The sequence below is a fragment of the Moschus berezovskii genome, chromosome 20 (genome assembly GCF_049115385.1).
Source record: "Moschus berezovskii isolate FMDL1 chromosome 20, NW_MosBer_1.0, whole genome shotgun sequence".
Taxonomy (NCBI): Eukaryota; Metazoa; Chordata; class Mammalia; order Artiodactyla; family Moschidae; genus Moschus; species Moschus berezovskii.
The window spans coordinates 44,304,143-44,321,092 of NC_142479.1; the positions used below are offsets into that span (position 1 = coordinate 44,304,143).

General features: G+C 46.9%; 2 protein-coding genes across 2 annotated transcripts in view; both read left to right on the forward strand.

Moving 5' to 3' along the window:
• Window positions 1-16,950, forward strand: part of LOC129544164 (heparan sulfate glucosamine 3-O-sulfotransferase 3B1) — a 43,765-nt gene that overhangs the window by 6,320 nt on the left and 20,495 nt on the right. The gene's annotated exons all lie outside the window — the stretch shown is intronic.
• LOC148774704 (uncharacterized) lies at window positions 1,882-6,396 on the forward strand. Its single transcript, XM_088828920.1, has 2 exons — window positions 1,882-2,490; window positions 6,301-6,396. The coding sequence occupies exon 1, from the start codon at window positions 1,897-1,899 to the stop codon at window positions 2,233-2,235; it is 339 nt and encodes a 112-aa protein (XP_088685046.1). The 5' UTR covers window positions 1,882-1,896; the 3' UTR covers window positions 2,236-2,490; window positions 6,301-6,396.

The window sequence follows — 16,950 nt, forward strand, 5'->3', positions numbered from 1 at the left end:
TCTTTTATATTATAAAAGATATTTTTCTCAGCTAAAGTTGTATTTATTGCTAGATATTTTTTAAAGTAACCCATCACAAGCTTCTGTTTCTTTTTTTTTCCTGCTTTGCTGTTATTATTTTCTGTCTGAAGAAAAACTTTTGATAGTTTGAAAAATCAATATGTCACAAAAACCTCACTCCAGACATATATGCTGATGTACTGTTTTGTTGAAAATGTTGTAGGACATAAGGTTTTCTGATTATATGAGATGACTCTTTGAATCACCAAAATTATTTAGAATTAAAAGCATGCCAAGAATTTTTAAAAAAAGCATTTATTTAAAGCTTCAGGACTGAAATGCATAACCAGGGCTGCCTGCCCATGACTTTCTATGTCAGTAGTTTTTGAATACTTTATGCTCTCAATTCTATGAACATGGAAATTAAGTTGATTGACAGAAACACAGAATGTCCAGTCTCAAGGCACAGCATAATGAGCACTTCTTTTGCTGTGAATAGACTTAGTTCCCAAATAGGGTGCTGCCTCTCTCTTTTAACAGTCAGTGATTCCAGAGAGTAAGGGAAATTTCAGTGCTAAGCTGTTGGGATAGTCAGGCATCTCAGCAAAATGAATTCCCCAAGTCTGTGGCATATTTTCAAGGGTAATGAATACAATATGTTGCCTACCTCAAATGAAAACATTTACCATGACCAAAAAGAAATAAGATACTGATATCTTTGAAAACTCTTTGGTAATAGAATGTAAAACTTTAAAATATATAAAAATATATATATGTTTAAAAGATGACCTTGTTAGAACTCTCCTATTCTCCTCAAACTATACCAAAATAAAACTAATATCAAATAAAACTGATATTAGTGTATGTTGCTTTATCTTTCGGATTTTAGATTTGGGGAAAAGTTTGGGATGTGAGGAGCAATTACCAGCTTACTGATATGTTAATAAATAATTTTCATTCCAGCCAAAGACTGTGAAAATACATCTAATGCTAATAAAATCCCCCATTAATTTTCTCAGTATGGAGATAAGAGTGACATTGGTTTCCTTTATATTATAGCCGAAATTCTTCCCTTAAATACCCGTTTTGTGACTTGAAAAATATTAAAAGTAGCCTAAGTTTACTGGGGCATTAAAAAATTGTGCTTCACTGTATCAAGTATGAAGCATTTTTAAATTGCAAAGCTGAAATGCAGTTTGTTGCCTCCCAAAGAGAGCTGCTTTTAAAAATTATGAGTCCAGGTCTGGAGAGAGAGAGCTGGCATAAAGAATACTGCCAGCAAGGCATTTATATTTTCTGTTGCATTTTAAAAGTGTGTGTGTGTGTGTGTAGACAAGAATTTGCTGTGACTTTAAGTTGATACATTTGTTACAGAACAGATAAACTCTTGGCACAAAATATTTTTGTCTGAACTATCACAAATGCGTTAAGGCTCTAATTTTTGTACACTGCATTTCAGCCCAAGCTAGACTGTTTATTGCCAGGGGATCACTTCTTTTAAATTACCCTTTGGGTAAATGTGAATGATGCCATATGCATTCATCAAGCAACTTGGGGGCACATGATCCAGAATTCCTGTTGTTTCCCCCCCCCAGATCTTTGCCACACAATACTTAACAGGATTATACTTGCTTAGAAATTCACAACATTTGGAAAGATAGTACTGGGCAACATGAAGCTTGGGGCAACAAATGGTGAGTGGGAGGAAAAAAGGTACATATACACTGGGAAGAGAAGATTTTTCACGCACACTTGACTTAATGAATGCGGGCGGGAGGGAGGGTCTGGTGACAGAAGTGGCCAACAAGTCCCAGCAGGCCCGACAGGCCACGTGTCTGCTCTCTGGCAGCCATAGGAGTGTTTGCGCAGAGCCCCCGGATCTAAAGCGGGTGGGCGATGCGCAGTCAAGGGCGCGAGACGCGGCTCCTTGGCCGGCTGGCCTCAGGGACTGGAGCGCACGGCCCCTGGGTCGCGTGGGACCCCCGCATCTGGTCGGAGGAAGCAGATGGCGGCGCCGCCTCGTGTCGGGGGCGGGGCCCGCGGCCCGGCTGCCCCTCGGCCCCGCGGGTCCCCGGCCGCGGCCACGTGACGCAGCCGAGACGCCGCGCTCCGGCCTCACCTGTTGGGCGCAGCTGGGTCAAGCAGCCCGCGCTCGCAGGGGGTGGTGCCGGCGGGCCTGGCCTCACGCTGTTTGGCCCGAGCCGCAGCCGGGAGGCCAATGGTAACCCGTCTTAGGGGTGGCCCCGCCCAGAGTGGGGCGTGCCCGCCCGCGGCCGGGCCGGGCCGGGCTTCCTAGCTGCTGCGTGTCCTTCCTGCGAGCTTCGCGGATGCTGTGAGCAGCTCTGCAAACTGGGCTTGTCTGCTGATCTGTGTCTTTTTGAACGTTTGCCTCTGTTGGGTGGAGCAGTAACGACGCCGGAGTCTGAGTCTGCCTTTCCTGCGTCCGCGGTGTCGGACGTGCGTCTGAATGAATGAATTCTGTAGATCTGGGTATGGAAGCTTTGTCTTTTTAGGGCCTTATTGTGGGTGAGGAAGAGAGTGGGACCGTTTTCAACCTGCGTGGTTCTTTGCTTTCTTCTCCTCACCACCACTCCTCACCTTTCTCTTGGGGTTGGGAATGGGGTGGGGTGGGAAAGAAATATGTAATTCTCAGTTCATTGACTTCCATAAAGTAAAGTTGCTCAGTCGTGTCCGACTCTTTGAGACCCCACGGATTGTAGCCTACCAGGCTCCTCTGTCCATGGAATTTTCCAGACAAGAATACTGGAGTGGGTTGCCATTTCCTTCTCCAATTGACTTCTATAAGGGATACTTAAAATGCAGTAGAAAACCAAAAATAGGTTCATTCCTATAATGTGACCCTTTAAGTGACAGGATGAAGAGGAAAGATGAAGACTCCAAAGGACAGGAGAGGAGGGCAAGGAAAAGCCAGTAATTCTCAGCCCCCTTACTAATCCTGGGTCTCTGCTGGACTGAAATCAGGGCCCGTCCTCCCCAGCCCATCCCCACGGTGCCCTTGGGGTCCTCGGGGACACCCTGTCCCGGGCGCCCTCGGTCTCTCTGCCCTGTACCCGCAGCCTGCAGCTGCCTCTGCCTCTAAGGGGAAGGAATGTCTTCACCGGCAGCCTGGAAGCCGCCTTTCTGCTTCTCCAGCCACACCGGCAGGCATCTGGGGAGCAGGTGGGTGGGGGGGTTCTGCACTAATAAGCTGACCTTGTTCAGGCAAAATCTGAGCTCCTCTCAGGATGAACTTTACACGGTGTAGCTGAGAATTCTGCTGTGGGTTTGGATGAGGGCAGCCTTGGCTTTCTCAGGTGGCATGCAGTTAGTAAAGAATCCGCCTGCCAATGCAGGAGATGTAAGAGATACGGGTCAGGAAGGTCCCTTGGAAAAGAAAATGGCTACCTACTCCAGTGTTCTTGCCTGGAAGATTTCATGGACAGAGGAGCTAGTGGGCTACACCCCATGAGGTCGCAAAGAGTCAGACACAGACACAGCACACACAGCTTTGTCCTGAAAGTTTTTTTGGAGGTGCAGGAGATGACCTGTCCTAAAAGTGCAGGAACTCATTTAGGACCTTGCTTACTGCCACAGGAGATGCTGAAAGAACACAGGACTTGGCCCACATGTCCATTAAAGTAATCTCCCTGAAGGAGACCACACACCCAGCTGACAGAGAAAGGTAACCTCCAGATCACTCCTGGTGCCTCTCACTCATCCCCAGCCAAAAGGTCTCTTCCCTACTCGTCCTCCCCCTTCTGGCTGGAAACACACCCTGGCTCAGGATGCCCAGCCATTCCACTCGAATGCTGGTCCTTGCTCTGACTGTTTCATTCTCCAGGCACTTAGTGTGTGCTGGTGCTACCGTTAGCACAGATCCACAAAGAAATAAACATCCTGTCCCAGCAAAGAGTGTTTATAGATGCCCAAGTATGTGTGTGTGATCCTGGGTAGGAGAGCAAGGTAAGGAGCTCTCCTCACATTGTCATGGCCTTGAGATGCTTATCGGAAGAAGGGAAAGGTGACCATTTTAAGTCCTTTTCTATCATCAGTGAGGGCTTCCCAGGTGGCACTTGTGGTAAAGAATCTGCCTGCCAGTGCGAGAGACACAAGAGATGCGGGTTCAATCCCTGGGTTGGGAAGATCCCCTGGAAAAGGAAATGGCAATCCACTCCAGTATTCTTGCCTGGATAATTCCACGGACAGAGGAGCCAGGATCGAAGAGTCGGACACGAATGAGCATGCCCTACACTACTACATAGTCAATGAATAAAATATTCTTATAAATCATGTACCTTTTAAAAAAACTTACCCAGCAAACACTTACTTCATTGTTGTTTAGTCGCTAAGTTGTGTCTGACTCTTTTCGACCCCAGGGACTGTAGCCAACTGGGCTCCTCTGCCCAAGGCATTTCTTAGGCAAGAATCCTGGAGTGGGTTGCTATTTCCTATTCCAGATGATATTCCGGATTGAACCTGGTGCTCCAGCCTCATTTCCTGCATTGGCAGACAGATTCTTTACCACTGAGCCACTGCGCTTTATATATATAGAGAGAGAACTTGCATTTATTTATTTGTTTGCTTATTTGCCACACTGTGCAGCATGTGAGATCTTAGTTCCCTGACTAGGGATTGAACCCATGCCCCCTGCTGTGCAAGTGTAGACTTAACTGCTGGACCACCAGGGAAGTCCTGGTTGAGTATTTCCTTTTAAAAATATATACATAGTCTTTATTTTTTAGAACAGTTTTAGATTCACAGCAAAATTGAGTGAAAACACTGCATGTGCCCTGCCTCTCACAAGTACCACACACCACCCACCATCAACCTGCAGCCCCAGAGCTGCACTTCTGTTCCCACTGATGAACCACCATTGTCCAAAATCCTTAGTTTGCATCAGGATTCACGTCTAATGTTGCACATTTTATGGTTTTTGACAAGTATATAATGACACATATCCATTTTTAGTGTGTCATACACAGCAACATCAATGGACATGAGTTTGAGCAAACTCCAGGAGATAGTGAAGGACAGGGAAGCCTGGCGTGGTGCAGCCCATGGGGTCGCAAAGAGTCGGACAGGACTTAATGACTGAACAACAGCAGAACCATATCACTGCCCTTAAAATGTACTGTTTGAGCACTTCCTTTTATCAAGGGCTCTCCCAGGCAGCACTTGAGGTCCCAGGGAAGATCAAGAGACATGAGCTTGTCCTTGAGGGGCCCGTGTTTGTCAGTGAACTAAATGTATAGATTCAGCGAGGTGTCAGAGCAAGTTCAGGACAAAAATCATTAGTCCTGTTGAACCACTAATACATCTAAAAACCTTTGGAAGGAGACAAAGGAGTGTGTAATAAAATAGTGAAAATTAAGAAATGTGATTTTGTATTTCACTTTTCCGGGGATGTTCCAGAGAAAGCTAAGAAGAAGGAAGGAGAGGGGATGTTAGTTACTAGGTGACGCAGTAGGGAGAGAAAACAGCCCTTCCTTAGTGAGCCAGGCATGCTGTGTGCCAGCCAGCGGCTGGAGCCTGTTTCATCTTAGCAGCCTGTTTCTTGTGTGATTTCCCCTAGTCTGCAGAGGAGGAAAGGGGCACTCACAGAGATGACCACTGTCATCCACCTGTGTCTGTATGTGGCTCAGCCCCTTGAACTCAAGGCCTCCCTAAGGGCCCTTCAAACTCCACAACTAGGAGCTTCTCTCCTGGGCTGAAATGCAACAGGACATTCCTTCTGGAGCAGATTAAGCCCTGTCCTTTGTTGTTTCTTTCTACCCACCCCACCCCAAACACAGGCTTTTCTATATTAAAGTGTCCCCAAGATTATGTTTTTTTCCTCTTTTTCTGCCCCAGTTTATGCTCAGTCTCAGCCTTGTCTCTGTTGCAAAGACATTTGCATGGGTGCTGGCGGTTTTCATGCATGTCACCCCTGCACTGACCCCAGCCTCTGGCGTCATTCCCCATGCCCTTCCTCCCGAGATAAGATCTGTATCTCTGATGCTCCTTTTCTGACCTCAGCGCCCCCCTCCATGTCCTCATTCGCCAGCCCATCTCTTTCTCTCACCCGTTCCTGGAAGCTGCCCGCCACGAGCAGGACACTCAGGTTCTCAGTTCTCAAGATGACACTGAAACCCTCTGCGATCTTCTGCTACCGCATCTGACACCTAACCGCCCTTGCCCCTGCTCTGTACACTCCCTTTGTGTATCATCCCCAGTAGCTGGCAGGAGAAGGTCTTCCCCCCAGAGCAGCCCTGGACCATGGAGTTCCTACCCTCCACCAAGAACTCGGACCTTACTTTTCAGGTTATTAGCCCTGCTGTCACCACCCCTGACCCATGCCAGAACCACCACGTGCATCAATCCTTCTGAATGGCATCTCTGCCTGCAAGCAAGCACCTGTCAACCCATCTCACCCCAACCCCAACACTGGGAGAAACTGTATAGAAATTGAAGCACCTGAAGGAATTCTACTGTTTCAGCCACCTCTCTGCATGGTCTTGATTCCTGTATACTTTATCCAAAACATCTCTCCATTGTTTCCAGGAAGTGTGCTCTGTTTTCCATGTTATTTGAAGAAAATAATATTTAAAGAAAATAAATTTTATCTATATATCTGACCTATATATATGTGTGTATATATACATATATATACTTAGGCTTGCCAGGTGGCTCTCGTAGTAAAGAACCCACCTGCCAATGCAGTAGCCACAGAAGACGTGGGTTTGATCCCTGAGTTGGGAAGATCCCCTGGAGGAGGGCATGACAACCCACTCAAGTATTCTTGTCTGGAGAATCCCCATGGACAGGGGAGGCTGGGGGGCTATAGTCTCTGGGGTCTCAAAGAGTTGGACATGACTGAAGCAACTTAGCACATGCACATATACACATACATATATTTCTTTGGTAACTTTTATTCATATGCCTATGAAAAAGTGTACCGATTGTTAAGTGTGCACCCTGATGAAATTTCACAGGCCACATCCCTGTGTAATGGTGTTTCTGGAGTCCCCAGGGCCACACCCATACTCCCTTCTGGGCACTGTTCCTGTCCGAGGGATGAACACTGTCCCACCTCCTACCACTACTGATTGATTCATCTTTGATGGACTTAAATGAAATCCTTGAATGAATATTTATCAGTTCAGTTCAGTTGCTCAGTCGTGTCCAACTCTTTGTGACCCCCATGGACTGCAGTACGCCGGGCTTCCCTGTTCATCACGAACTCCTGGAGCTTACTCAAACTCATGCCTGTTGAGTCAGTGATGCCATCCAAACATCTCATCCTCTGTCATCCCCTTCTCCTCTTGTCTTCAATCTTTCACAGCATCGGGTCTTTTCCAATGAGTCAGTTCTTCGCATCAGGTGGCCAAAGTATTGGAGTTTCGGCTTCAGCATCAGTCCTTCCAATGAATATTCAGGACTGATTTCCTTTAGGATTAACTGGTTTGATCTCCTTGCTGTCCAAGGGACTCTCAAGAGACTTTTCTAACATCACAGTTTAAAAGCATCAGTTCTTCAGCACTCAGCCTTCTTTATAGTCTAACTCTCACATCCATACATGACTACCGGAAAAAGCATAACTTTGACTATACAGACCTTTGTCAGCAATATTTATACTGTTTGAAAAACATGCAAATTTATTGCCGATGTTGACAGATTTGGAGATTGCACATACAAATGCAGATTATCCGTTCTTTTAATTTTTACTTTATATTGGAGCATAGTTGATTAACAATGCTGTGTTAGTTTTAGGTATACACACACAGAGTCGGACACGACTGAAGTGACTTAGCATTAGCAGCAGCAGTGATTCAGTTATATATGTATCTATTCTTTTTCAAATTCTTTTCCCATTTAGGTTATTACACAGTATTGAACAGAGTTCCCTGTGATATACACTAGATCTTTTGGTTATCTATTTTAAATATAGCAACGTGGGACTTCCCTGGTGGTCCAGTGGTTAAGAATCCACCTGCTAATGCAGGGAACACGGGCTCAATCCCTGGTTCAGGAAGATCCCACATGCCGCAGGGTGGTTAAGCCCACATGCTTAGAGCTGATTCTCCGCAAGAGAAGGCACTGCAGTGAGAAGCCCGCTCACCCCAACTAGAGAGTAGCCGCCGCTCACCACAAGCCCACGCACAGCAATGAAGATCCAGCACAGCCAAAACACCCCCCCAAAACCCCTTCCCTTTAGAAAAGTAAATATAGCAGTGTGTACATATCAATTCCAAACTTCCAGTCTATCCTCCCACCCCCAGCTTCCTGTTTTTGATGAGGGATCTGACAGTTCTGGGCTTGCCTTCCTCACGGCAGCAGCTGACTGGAGCTGGAGAACAGCTGGGTCTGTGAACTGGGGTGGGGCAGGCGTCTGTCTCTCCCTTGAACACAGTCCACACTGTTCCTTATTGTCTCACAGTCGGATCTGGCTACCAGCTTCCTTCGCCAGCTTCCATCACTATGCCCTCAGCAGGCTAATTGCTGGTTCAGCATTCCAAGAAGCTTATGATGTCTGTTTTCAAAGGTAAGGGCTCGTCTCTGTGTCATTTATACAGAGCAGGATGTCTGATGATGCTGGACAAAGGGGCGAGGCTGTTTTGCACCCTGCCTGGTCCAGGGTCACCCCTGTGGTCTCCATCTGTGTTATCATCACCCCAGGCTGACTGCTCTCCCCGCACGGAAGCCTGAGAAGTAACTGCAGGGCCATGTGGAAACACTGGCAGCCTTGAGCTGCAAGCAAAGCCAATAGTCTTTTTTTCTTAACATGCATTTCCCCCTCTTTGTGTCAGGGCCAAGGAGGGAACACTTAGAAGTCTTCTTTGGTGTCCCAGGGCTGGAAAGGAAGGAAACTTTCAGATTGGGTGTCGCTGGCAAGGGAGATGAGTGAGATGGGGATTAGTTTCCCTGTTGGTACAAACCTTGAGTTACAGGAGGGTGGATCTGCATTTCCCTCCATGCGCTCTACTTGCTCCTTGCTCCAGCGACCTTGTTATCTGCTGATGCACTTAGCAAGGACCCCTCCTCGTCTTGGGTGAAATCCGAGTGCCTGTGTGCGTGGTCCCCTCACCCCGCCTGGAGGTGGGGGAGGAATCTGGCTAGGGCATTTCCCACGGTCCGGAGGTGAACAGTTTCACACCATAGTGGGGTCCTCAATGGTGTATTCTTGACTAGCTTTTCACTCTTATCACACTTCCTTTCCTATAAAGTTACATATCTTTTACCGGGACACTTAATACCCACCTTCTCTTTCTATGGGGCTGTGAGCATTAGGCAGTAACGACACAGCCTTCCTGCCAAGTCGTGACCGAAGCATCTGGGTGGCCGTCCTAATGGGACTTCCCTCGTGATTTGATTGCATCCGCCAGACGGTTTGGAACAACTGGGATAGGCCAAGCGGTGTGAAAGTACTTGGAAAAATCAGATGTTAAACTGTTGTCAGTCACTTCAGGGAGCTCACGGTCTTATGCAATGGGCTGTAGTGACAGATAATATAGAACAAAATGAGAAATGCCAGGGGAGCAGAGAAAAGAGGGCCCAAAGGAGAGGTCACCACTGAGCTGGGCTTTGATGTATGCGTAGGAGTTTGCTGGCTGATTATCCCAGAAAGCATTCAGGATAGAGCCACTCTGTGGAAAAGGCCCAGAGCAAGGCCTGGTTGAGTGCTATGGACCTGTTGGGGATGGGGAGAGGGTGCAGGAAGCCGGCTCAGAGGCAGAATGTTATGTTGAAGCTGGGCCTTCAACTCACTGGGACATTTTGGGGTGAGCAGAGCCTCCCATACTGAAGAAATTCAGACTTTACCCAAATTATGCATGAATCATATGAATGTATTTTTAAGGAAAATGAAATGATTTGGTCTTTCTAAGGCAGAGAAAGCAAGAAATGTATATGAATGGTTTTCTGGGGTGGACAACACGCAACCCCACTGGATGGTTTGTGTGAGGCTCTTGGTATTCCAGGATGAGTCTGTGTCTCCGTGGTGCTCAGGAGGAGGGACAAAACCCAGCATTCGCCTCTGGGGACTTGGATGACTGTCCCAAAGGGCTTTGGGGGAAAGACAGTCCCAGTTGGACTGCAGATGTGGAGAAGGAACAGATGGCTGCAGCCCCCAGGCAGAACGCCCACCCCTCCTCTGGTCCTCGGTTCTGCAGCGGGGGCAGCCTTGTCATTCCTCTGGGGTGAGGTTCTGAGCAAGCAGAGAAAGCCAGGGGAGGATGCCATGTGGCCCCTGCTAACCCTGGCCATTGTCTCAGAACCTGGGCAGATCCGAGAGAAGCACTCTGGGCTCCTGGTTTCCAGTGTCCCCAAAGTGATATAGTCCTATTCCCACCACTTACCGTGGAGGAACTCAGTTAAGCTTGGGAGTGGCCCATGTTGGCTTATAAAAGTGATGGGAGTTATTGATCAAGCCTGGCTTAGAATTGCATTTCCCTGATCCAGAGGCTATTTCAGTGTAGAAGAACCAGAGCCAGAGGTGAAGGGGTAGATCCAGGAGAGTCTGGCCAGGGGCTCTGGGTAAGGGGGCTGTCGGGCCCTGTGCATCGGCCCTGTCTCTCTCCATCCATCCCCTCTGGGGGGATGTTCTGTCACTCATGGTTATTTTTAGGGTTGTTTTCTTACAGTCCCAGCTGGAAACAGAAATAGGGAACAGGCTCGTGGGTTTTTTTTTGTTGTTGTTTTGTTAAAGGAGCATTTGTGCGGGAAGAAGGATGAGTGCCAGTTTCCTCGAGACTCAAGCTTGCATTTGTTTTGAGGACCCTGATCAAAGCCACCTCATCCTACTCCAGATGGTGTCTTTGGGGGACTCTGCCTTGGGGGATGGGAAGTGCCAGGGCTTGGCACCTAGGGGCATGTATCCTCCATGGTCACTTACCCCCTAGCTGTGGCAGATGGGAGGCAGATCCCAAATGCTGGAGCTGTGGACCTGGCGCAAGTGGACAGCTGTGGTCTGGGCAGCAGGTAAAGATACTCTCAGGTGACAGCACCATTCAGGTTCAGCCCCACTCATTTATAGCACGTGACCTCCCTGAAGAATTTTCTGGCTGCTGGTTGCTTGTCGATTACATTCTAATTTAGATTTGGGGCTGTTCTGTCTCAACTCTAAAATCCTTTCGCTTCTTTCTCCTCAGTGGAATCTCTCGAGAGGACAACGTGGGGGTGGCAAGCATTAGGGGTATCCCCACAAACCTGATGCTGAAGCTGAAGCTCCAATACTTTGGCCTCTCCCTGATGCGAAGAACTGAGTCACTGGAAAAGACCCTGATGCTGGGGAAGATTGAGGACAGGAAGAGAAGGGGGCAACAGAGGATGAGATGGTTGGATGGCATCACCGACTCAATGGACATGAGTTTGAGCAAGCTCCGGGAGATAGTGACGGACAGGGGAGCCAAAAGTGCTGCAGTCTATGCTGTTGCAGAGAGTCAGACGTGACTTGGCAACTGAAGAACAACAACAACACAAACCCTGTGGATTGTGTCCTTTGAAAACCAGCTATGGAGACAGAGGATTGCGGACAAATCCAGTTGGTTTCACTTAGCTTGTGGTGTCCCCGGGTTAGAATGGCCACAGATGTTAGTTTTTTTCCTTATAGTTGCATATTGATTTTGTTAATTTACTGAGCAGCTATTCTGTGCCAGGCTCTGTGGATGCAGCCACTTATTGATCTCACAGATATTACTGAGTGCCTATTTTGTCAGCACTGATCCTGCCCTCCTGTCACTTACATTCTACTAAGGAGATGGGCGAGAGACCAATACACAAGCAAACTACCAGAAATAGAAGATTCCTCGCAGTGATGGGAGCCATGAAGAGACATAAAACAGAGAGAGGGGATGGAGAGTTGTGGGGGAGAGGAGGATGGGAGAAAAGGACTATTTTAGGCGTTTTTAAAGGGATGATGTTGGGCAGAGACCTGAAGGAAGAGAAAGGATATCTGGGGTCCCTGGCGACAAGAGCAGGCCCCTGTGAGCAGCCACTGTGATCAGAGATCAATGGAAGAGGGCAGGTTAGAGGCAGAGAGGAAGCTCTCTGTGTTCTTAGCCTTGTTCTTAGTGTAAAGCGGTGCCCGTTGGGGGCTCTGTAAATGAGGGCAGGAACAGGGCTTAGCCTACGATGTGGATATTGGATATAGAGTGTGCGAGCAAAGGCAGGGGGTGAGGTGGCTAAATGCAGTCATGTGTAATGCAGGCAAAGAGAAGGATGCTCAAGGCAAAGAAGTATTGCAGAAGAGGGAGTGATTAAATCTAAGTGGAGAAGGATCTTCCCTGGAAAGGCTTCAGAGAGGAGGGTTTTGATGAGGGGTTTGACGGATGAATAGGAGTTCGTGTGCAGACCAAGTAAGGAAAGAAGTCTTCTTGGCAGAAGGAACATACGTGAAAAGGCAATGAGGTTTGTGTGAAAAAGTGTTGCGGATGAGGGACCAGCGGAGGAGGAAAGAAGGTGAGGAAAACAGCATCAAGGGGACTGAGATCTTTGGTGAGTGAGCCTTTAACCATCAGGGGGCAACTAGTACAGTTTATTGTGCATCTTTCTTTTCCTCTCTGTCAAGTATTTCAGCTTGGAAGAGGTATTTACAAGGTGCCGCTGAATAATATGAGAAAGGAATTGTTTTGCTGGCAATCAGAGAAGATGCCATCCAGGAAAAAAAAGGCAAGCTTTAGGAGCCTCTCAGGATGAACTCAAAGGCCTACATCCTCTTAGCTGCGTGCTTTTTGCCTGCCTGGATGCAGCCTGTCATTAGGGTAAAACCCAAAGCCATGTAATTAGAAATTCTACTTCTCGGCTCACGGACCCGCGGCAGGAACAGCCCTGCAGAGGCTGGTTCCTGAAATCTTAGGATCTGTGTGGACCCGGCTGCCAGCACCAAAATGCCAAACCTGGTAATTATGAGGTGGCTTTGCAAGCGCACACCTGTTGTGAAGGTGCAGGCAGGACCTGCTGCCCCCTCACTGGGCAGACGACTGCACGGAACATCCCCAGGGATGCTAGTTGTGTGTGTGTGTTTATCCTCTCCCTCCTCACCCTCCCCTTTCTTTCTAATCTTTCTTTCTTTCTAATCCGAACACTTCTTACTCTCTTTCTGAATGCCACACTCCTGACCGTTTCATCTCATGAAGCCACCTCTTTGGTTATTTCACTAGGAGCAGCCCTGGTGAACTGTGCTTTTCTCCAAAAACCAAAACCAAGCAAAACCAAGTCTTGCCCCTTTGGCTGTGTTGTTTTCCTCATCGTTCAGGAGAGACATTGCACCGAGGGGCCCAGCTTGGAGGGTGGGAGTAAGCTGCTTGGTGGGGTAGTGTTGGGTGGTGAAGTTTTTTTCCCCAGGATGGCTCATCAGATACTTTCCACTCGACATTCCTGGTTTACAGCCAGGCTAATTTAATTTCCAGCCGAGAGGCGACTCCCCACATGATGGTAATCTCAAATAGTTAATGAGCTAGAAGAGGAGGCAGCCTATTGAGTTGATTCTTGGGGGCTCTGCTCTGTGGCTTTGCAGGACTAATTTATCAGCCTGTTTTTCTTGGTTGGAGAGACTTGTTCAGCCTGGCACAGCTTTGTGTATCTCCCCCCTTCTAAAGATGGATTGAGCCGTGACTTCTGGCCTCTGGACATTTAGAACCAGCTCTCTTTGCCTTCTGCACCTGGTTTGTTTAAAGAAAAGGAGAGCAGAGTGGATGCAGCCTCTTGTTTGTGGTACCTGAAAACACCTTGTAAGAAATCCTAGTTCTTGCCTTCTGGGTGAGCCTTATAGAACCATTTTGGTCTTTGAGGTGGATTTGGGGCAAGTGTTTTTTCTCCTGCAGAACGCTGGAATTTTGAGAGATGTTTTTCTTTCTTGGCCTCACTGTGCAGCATGTGAGATCTTAGAGATTCCAGAGAGCACAACCCTTTCCCCAAATTCTCTGCAACCCCTAAAAGTGGGAGTACTCTGCTCTGAGGGCACGACTCTGAGATTCGCATGCCTGTTTTGCAGGCAGCAAGGGAAACCTTCTGTAAAGATAATTAATAAGCCCCATTTCTGACCTGAGCGAGAGGAGGACCCTCTCTCTTCATAGGAAGAGGGGCCCCAGGAAAAGGGGTCCTTCCCTGGATAGACACTGTATTTGTCTCATAAATCTCTCAGAATTACACATTCATGGAGACAGCTTAAGGAGATGTGGTATATATGTATACAATGGAATATTACTCAGCCGTAAAGAAGAATGAAATTCTGCCATTTGCAACAACTTGGATGACCCTGGAGGGTATTATGCTGAGTGAAATCAGTCAATCAGAGGAAGACAAATACTGTATGATATCACTTTTATGTGGAATCTAAAAAATAAAACAGACAAATGAAATTAATAAAATAGAAACAGACTCACAGAGAACAAACCAGTGGTTACCATTGGGGAGAGGGTGGGGGAGGGGCAAGATAGGAGGAGGGGATTAAAAAGTACAAACTACTATGTATAAGATCAATAATCTACAAGGATATATTAAACAGCACAGGAAATCTAGCCAATAGTTTATAATAACGTTAAATGGAGTATATGTATGAAAGTACAGAATCACTATATTGTTTAACTATAACTTACATGATATATATCAACTATGCATGCTAAGTCATGTCAGTCGAGTCTGACTCTTTGCAACCCCATGGACTGTAGGCCACCAGGCTCCTCTGTCCAAGTGATTCTCCAGGTAAGAATACTGGAGTGGGTTGCTATGACCTTCTCCAGGGATTCTTCCAACCCAGGGGTCGAATCCCCATTTCTCTGCCTCCTGCATTGACAGGCTAGTTCTTTACCACTGGCACCACCCGGGAAGCCCAATACTTCAATTTTTTAAAAAAAGGGAAAAGAAAAAAGATGGTCTGGACTCCAGTTCCTGGCATCCTTACACAGTCAGTTGACTCCATGCCTCGTTTTGGTACCTGGCGGTCCTGCCTGCCTCCATGTGACAAGGTAATTGATGTGCGTTCAGCCAACCCAGGGAAAGAGTGTCCTTGGGGGGAATAGCTGGGGGGAAGGGAGGTATATTAACTTCCCAAATGTGCTAATAGGGCAGCAGAGAGGAGTCTCTTGTTCTCCTCTTTAGGAGTGTTTGCTCACGGGCTTAGTGCTGTGTGTTCCCAGCCCTGGATTTGGAAATGGATTCATTTGGGAAAGTAGCATCTTAAGGTCTTTATTTGGTTTTGTCAGTGAATGGAGGGCAGCGCTGAGCATTGCAGGGAGAGGCGATCATTGTTCATGACCCCGGCCTCCAGCTGGCCTGCCAGGGAGCCTCGTACCCCACCTGGGCTAATCTGTCTGGACCCAAAGCTAGCTTAGAATCTGGGGTCATGTTCACCTTATCTCCATTTCTGCTTTTTACATAGACCCTGAATCCTAAACCCTCTTGTGTTTATATCATTTCTGGGCTAAGCACCTTCATTGTGTCCTGACTTCCATCCTGAAAACTGGGTTGGAAGCCATAGTTTCTGTAGGTGAACTCAGAACCCATAAGCGTCCCACCCTCGATCCATCTTGCTTAAAAAACTGAAGGTCTTTCTTCATCTCTAACCTGCTTTCCTTTTTTCCTTCCTTCAAAGTGTTTTCCAATCAGCTGTCCCGTCCTTTTCGCCCCACACCCCCTTCCCATTCAGATCTAGGGAACTGCATTTATTCTGTGTCCACCTTCTTGAGCACGTACTTCAGGTGGTTTTTGAAGGATACTTAAAGGGCCACGAACACATAAAATGTGAGAGTAAGAAAGGAGAATCCATAGTGGGGGCCACAAAGTAGACGTGACCGTCAGCTTCACGGCAGCCTTCACAGACAGACAGGCCTTAGTTACACAAGTCATTCAAACAAGCTGTTTGCTCAACAGAAAGCATGACTGTTCTTGGTACTAAGATGGGAATGTGGTTGGTATCAAGAGGATGCTATGGGGTAAAAGCCACTGGTGTGGATAGCACTCTTTTTATATTTATTTTATTGAAGTATAGTTGATTTACAATGCTGTGTTAATTTCTGCTGTACAGCAAAATGTACATGTAAAATGTACATATATATATATATATATACACATTCTTTTTCATTTTCCTTTCCATTATGGCTTATCACAGGATATTGAATATAGTTCCCTATGCTATATAGTCAGCCCTTGTTTATCCATTCTATGTGTAATAGTTTGCATCTGCTAACCCCAACCTCCCACTCCATCCCTCCCTGCCTCCATAGCAACCACAGGTCTGTCCTCCATGTCTGTGAGTCTATTTCCATTTCATAGATAAGGTCATTTCTGTCATATTTCAGATTCCACATATAATTGATATCGTATGGCATTTGGCTTTGTCTGTCTGAATTACTTCACTTAGTTTGATAATCTCTGGGTCCATCCATGTTGCTGCAAATGGCGTTATTTCATTCTTTTTATGGATGTGCTGACTCTTTATAACCCCGTAGACTGTAGCCTGCCAGGCTCCACTGTGCGTGGAATTCTCCAGGCAAGAATACCGGAATGGGTAGCCATTCCCTTCTCCAGGAGATCTTCCTGACACAGGGATTGAACTCTGGTCTCCTGCACTGAGGGCGGATTCTTTACCATCTGAGCCACCAGGGAAATCCATGTGTGTGTGTATACACACACACACACACACACACACACACACACAAATGCATACCACATCTTCGTTTGGATAGCACTCTTATGAAAAGCACATGGCTAATCCAGGCTTTTGGTAAAGGATAATTTTCTAAAGGCAAAAGGTAAAATCATGATTCATCCACTTACAATGTTAAGGATTATATTTCCTTAATGACCATGGTAAGGATTTTATTTTACTTATTATTAATGAGAGAACCTGACAGCTGTTACCATTGGTCCAAAGAAGTCAAAAGAACCCAAGTTTCCTTGGAATAAAGGAACGCTGAGATGACTTTACAATTGGGCGAAATTGACTTTTCCCATGTAGTGGGTAGTGGAGAGGGA

Bases quoted from the DNA above. Each gene is read 5' to 3' on its own strand.
- LOC148774704 (XM_088828920.1), top strand. From the start codon at position 1,897: ATGCGCAGTCAAGGGCGCGAGACGCGGCTCCTTGGCCGGCTGGCCTCA.